This window comes from Mesitornis unicolor, unplaced genomic scaffold (assembly GCF_000695765.1).
Source record: "Mesitornis unicolor isolate BGI_N332 unplaced genomic scaffold, ASM69576v1 scaffold31286, whole genome shotgun sequence".
Taxonomy (NCBI): domain Eukaryota; kingdom Metazoa; phylum Chordata; class Aves; order Mesitornithiformes; family Mesitornithidae; genus Mesitornis; species Mesitornis unicolor.
This window is the reverse complement of record NW_010193466.1, coordinates 2,532-6,874: the sequence shown is the minus strand read 5'-3', so window position 1 is coordinate 6,874 and position 4,343 is coordinate 2,532. Positions and strand designations below refer to the sequence as shown.

Sequence of the window (4,343 nt, the reverse complement as noted above, 5' to 3'; positions counted from 1 at the left end):
CCACCACCACCACCACCACCACCACTGCCCCGGGTCCCCACTGCCACCGCTGACCGCCCCATCTCTGTCTCTTCCAGAGCCTGGACGTGGCCAACAACCAGCTGCGGGAGCTGCCCGCCGTGCTGGCCGATTGCCCCCGGCTGAAGGAGGCCAACTTCAGGGGCAACCAGCTGAAGGTGCCAGACGAAGGCCATCCTGGACTACCTGCGGGCTGGGGGCCGCGGGAAGGGGAAGGCCGAGAGCACCAGAGAGGAGGCCAGGAAGAAGAAGAGGGAGAAGCAGCAGAAGAAGGACGGCGGGGATGGGGAGCAGGATGAGCTGGAGGAGGCGAGTAAGCTGCTGGTGAAGGTTCTGCACGTCTCCGAAAACCCAGCACCCTTCAGACGAAGGCCATCCTGGACTACCTGCGGGCTGGGGGCCGCGGGAAGGGGAAGGCCGAGAGCACCAGAGAGGAGGCCAGGAAGAAGAAGAGGGAGAAGCAGCAGAAGAAGGACGGCGGGGATGGGGAGCAGGATGAGCTGGAGGAGGCGAGTAAGCTGCTGGTGAAGGTTCTGCACGTCTCCGAAAACCCAGCACCCTTGGTGGTCAAAGTGAGCCCGGGCGTCAAGGATGTTCGACCCTTCATCGTGTGCTGCGTGCTCAAGGGAGTGAACTTGAAGCCAGGAAATGCTCTGAAGAGGTTCCTGACCACACAGGTAATTGCTGTGGTCGCGTGTTACTTGTTTGCGATGGGAGCAGTGCTGGGAGCACTGGAAACGGACTCTTCTAGAGTCTTTCCAGCAGATGAGTTTCTGAAGCCCAGGCTGAGCCCTGTACCCAGCCGGTGGGGGTTTGGGTGGGTGCCTGCGCAGCGTGTGCCCCTGCTTGGTCTGTAATAAGCAAACCTGGCTTTCCTGCAGAGCCCAACAGGAGCTCAGATGTTACCGTGAGAGGGCAACAAACGCACGTGCATTTGCCCTGCCTGTGTAACAACAGCCTGGTAGTGCTGTGGGACGGGTTGAGAACGGGTAACGAACCCCTGTCCTGGCCCCAGGTTTCCCGGTCTGTGCTAGGACTGCCTTGCACACCCAGTTCCAAGCAGACTTCCACTGCTCGCACCGTGGGGATCACAAGACTCACACACTGGGCGCTGCTTTCTGATTTAACACTGTTTCTCTCCCACTTGAGGAGTGTGTCATTCGTCATACCTTTACGTGTGGGTCGTAATTCACATGAAGTTATTTTATAGGTGAAGAGAAGGGCTCCGTTTCATACAAAAGGGTTACTTAACTACGATGCTGCAAACGTTAAATACATGAGAATGCCGAACCCTAGGAGGAATAAATCCCCTTGATGGTTTTTGCCATATTTTGATGGCGTTCTTTCTGTTCCAGACTAAACTGCACGAAGACATCTGTGAGAAGAGGACCGCGGCCACGATTGCCACCCACGACCTGCAGCTGATCAGAGGCCCTCTGATGTACGACGTTCAGCCTCCTGACCAACTGAAGGTAGGGCCAGCGGCACCCAGGGGCCTTTCCGCTCCTCCTCTTGTTTTCTGGAGCTGTACGGAGCGGAAAGAATTTTTTCCTTACCCCATAAATGCTAGAAACTAACTCCGGGAACTGTAATTTCAAAGCTTGTTATTCAGTAAGTGGTGACAGTGAGGGAAGTGGCTCTGAAAACTCCATGCCTGGTTCCGTGCTAGCAAATGAGCCTGGTTTTTAGGTAGATGTTGAAGCTGACACAAAGGTTTAAACTCAGCGCCATCGCAGCGGTCCCTGCTCAATGGGAAGTGCGTTTCCATGCCGAGTACGGTGTTAGGATTGATGGCACACAGGAACGTGGCTTTAATCCTTGTCTGGTTTGCAGGAGTTTTAATAACCGCAGCTCTACAATCCAAAGGTTTGTTTTCTTGTGTGGTGCAGATAACGCCCCTGGGTCGAAAGGAGATCAAGGCAAAGGATCTCCTCCGGCAGCTGCAGTCGGAAGCCGAGGAGCAGAGGAAACAGAAGAAGCGCCAGAACGTCTCGGGGCTGCACAAGTCAGTAGCTGCTCTCTCGGTGCCTTTTCTTCAGGTGACTCGTGTGGAGAAAGAGCACTGAAATGCGCTCCAGTGGTTCATGAGGCACGTCCAGTTGCACTGTCCGGCTGGACTTCGGTGCTCCCACACTTGTGGTTTTGCCGTGTGGCAGATCAGGAACGCACGGGTCACTTTTGTCGCTGTTTTCCGCCGTTGTGTCCAGCTGCTGGTCCAGCTGCTCACTCCTTGCTGGTTTGATTTTCCTGGCAGGTATCTGCAGTTGCTGGACGGCAAGGAGAACTACCCGTGTCTTGTGGATGCCGAGGGCGCTGTCATTTCTTTCCCACCGATAACCAACAGCGAGAAAACAAAGGTACTCTCTGTTAGCGGAAACACCTTAATCAGAATCAACCAGCGGTTCGTTTTACTGAGAGATATTTAACTCCAGGTTCAAAAATAAGCTCTGGCGAGCTGTTCCAAGAGCACTGGGGTGGCCTCGGTGAATGGCAAGAGCATGGTTTCTGATGTGTAAAGGAAGGCAGCGCCTTCCCCCTGGTTTGTGCATTGAAACGTTGTTATTCCTCACTTGCTCTGCCTGTGAAATTCTTGCAGATTAGAAAAGACACCCGTGATTTATTCCTGGAGGTGACCAGTGATGCCAGCCTACAGGTGTGCAAGGACGTCATGGACACGCTAATTCTGGTAAGAAGCTCCGTCAGAAAATCCCCGGTGCTCTCGGTGTGCTTCGCAGTGACACGTTTGATGGTTCACACGTGCTGAGAAGAACGCAGAAGTTGTTCATTGTTGGTACAGCCGCAGAATTCATCTTGTCTCCTGTATTTTGCTTTAAACAGAAAATTGCCGAGCTGAACAGGTTGACTTTGGGAAACAAGGAAGACTCGGGCTCAGACAACGAGTCTCTTTGTGGACCGGCGAATTGCAGCCCCAGCCAAGACGCGCAGCCGATGAACTGGCCGTTGGTGGTGGAGCAGGTTCGCGTGGTGGACGCAGATGGAAACCTCAAAGTGCTCTACCCTTCAAAAACTGACCTGGCCACAGTGTCCTCTCTTCTGACTGTCGTACGTTAGCAGCTACCACCGCTCAGAAAATCGCTTCGTTCTCTTACTTGATTTCTTTCCGTACTCAGCAATGCAGTTTGTACGCGGTGAGGTGGGTTGGGTTTTATTTTAAAGAAAAGATGCAGTGCATCCTGCCTGGGTCTGTAAACACCTTTACCAAGCTGCAGCAAGGACTCCTGCGTTCTTTGGGCCTTAACAGAAAGTCATGGGCGTTCTGAACGGCATCGTGAGATGCAGACTTGGCGGCAGGGCAGGTCAGAATGCGTCAACTTGTAGAGAAAATCACCTCAGTGTTCATGACGGGATCGCTGTTTGTTCCTGGTGTGCTTCAGCTTTAGCAGCTCAGCTGAGAACTCCAGCAGGTGACAGCACGGAAGCGAAGTCGCGCACACTGCACCGGTACTGAGGACAGCATGCAAAGCTGCGGCGTTAACACCTCCTGCATCATTTTAGCTTGCTCTCCGGAGTAATTGTGAACGTTTCATTGCTGTCAGAACTTGAGGGATGAGTTTTAAAGTGGCGATTTCTCTGGTCAGACCTTAACGCAGCTTCTAAGTGGAGTTGCCTGCCAGGGTTTGTGGGTCCCAGTGCGTTTTAAAGCCACCCCTGGGTACGTCCCCAGCTGTAGTGACGCTGCTGTGCCCCGTTGGCTCGTTCTTGCTTGGCTCGGAGGGTGAATGCTGGCTTCCATCGCGCTGCTGCAGCTCTGGGCTGCCCGAACTCGAGCGCTCGTGCCCAGTGACCGTCCTGGAGCTCTGTCACGCTCCACGTGAAGTGTTGACGCCTCCCAAAGTACAGGTAGTTGGAGTGGTTCTGCTTGTTGCAGTCTGGGGGTGACTTCTACAGCCGGGCTACTACCCTATGTGAATGTGATCCTCCCCATAAGCTGGGGTGACCTCGAGATGGGCGTTTTCCTGTTAAAAATGAGCTCTGACTGAACAGACGCCGTGTCGAATGCGTCCACGTGCTGGGGCTTGCATGCTGAACAGACAAATAAAGCGGTTCTCGCGGTCGCTGTCGCTCGTTTTGGCGTTGGTGAGTTTTGCAGTCGTGTGATGACGCAAACTTGGCAAAGCAGCTGCTGGATGCTGCAAAAATGGGGTCTTGAGCTGCGTGGCCACGCAGTTGTTGGTGGTGAAGTCAGATGTTTCTGCAGACCAGCGATTCACAGCGGGTCGTGCTCTGAGTCGGTTGAAGCATTTGAATTAAATACACTGCAGAGCTTGTTCTCAGTAGTTTAATTTGTTAGTAATTCACACCTC

General features: G+C 53.7%; 1 protein-coding gene across 1 annotated transcript; it reads left to right on the top strand.

The window, feature by feature from the left end:
* Positions 1-77: 77 nt before the first annotated feature.
* Positions 78-3,090, top strand: LRRC47 (leucine rich repeat containing 47; the record flags this gene model as incomplete). The annotated part of the gene is given in 7 exon segments (XM_010187471.1): positions 78-176; positions 333-695; positions 1,374-1,490; positions 1,908-2,023; positions 2,273-2,375; positions 2,615-2,704; positions 2,857-3,090. Coding segments are annotated over 7 exon segments (1,122 nt in total), but the record flags the coding sequence as incomplete, so codon positions are not given.
* Between the last annotated feature and the right edge of the window lie 1,253 nt (positions 3,091-4,343).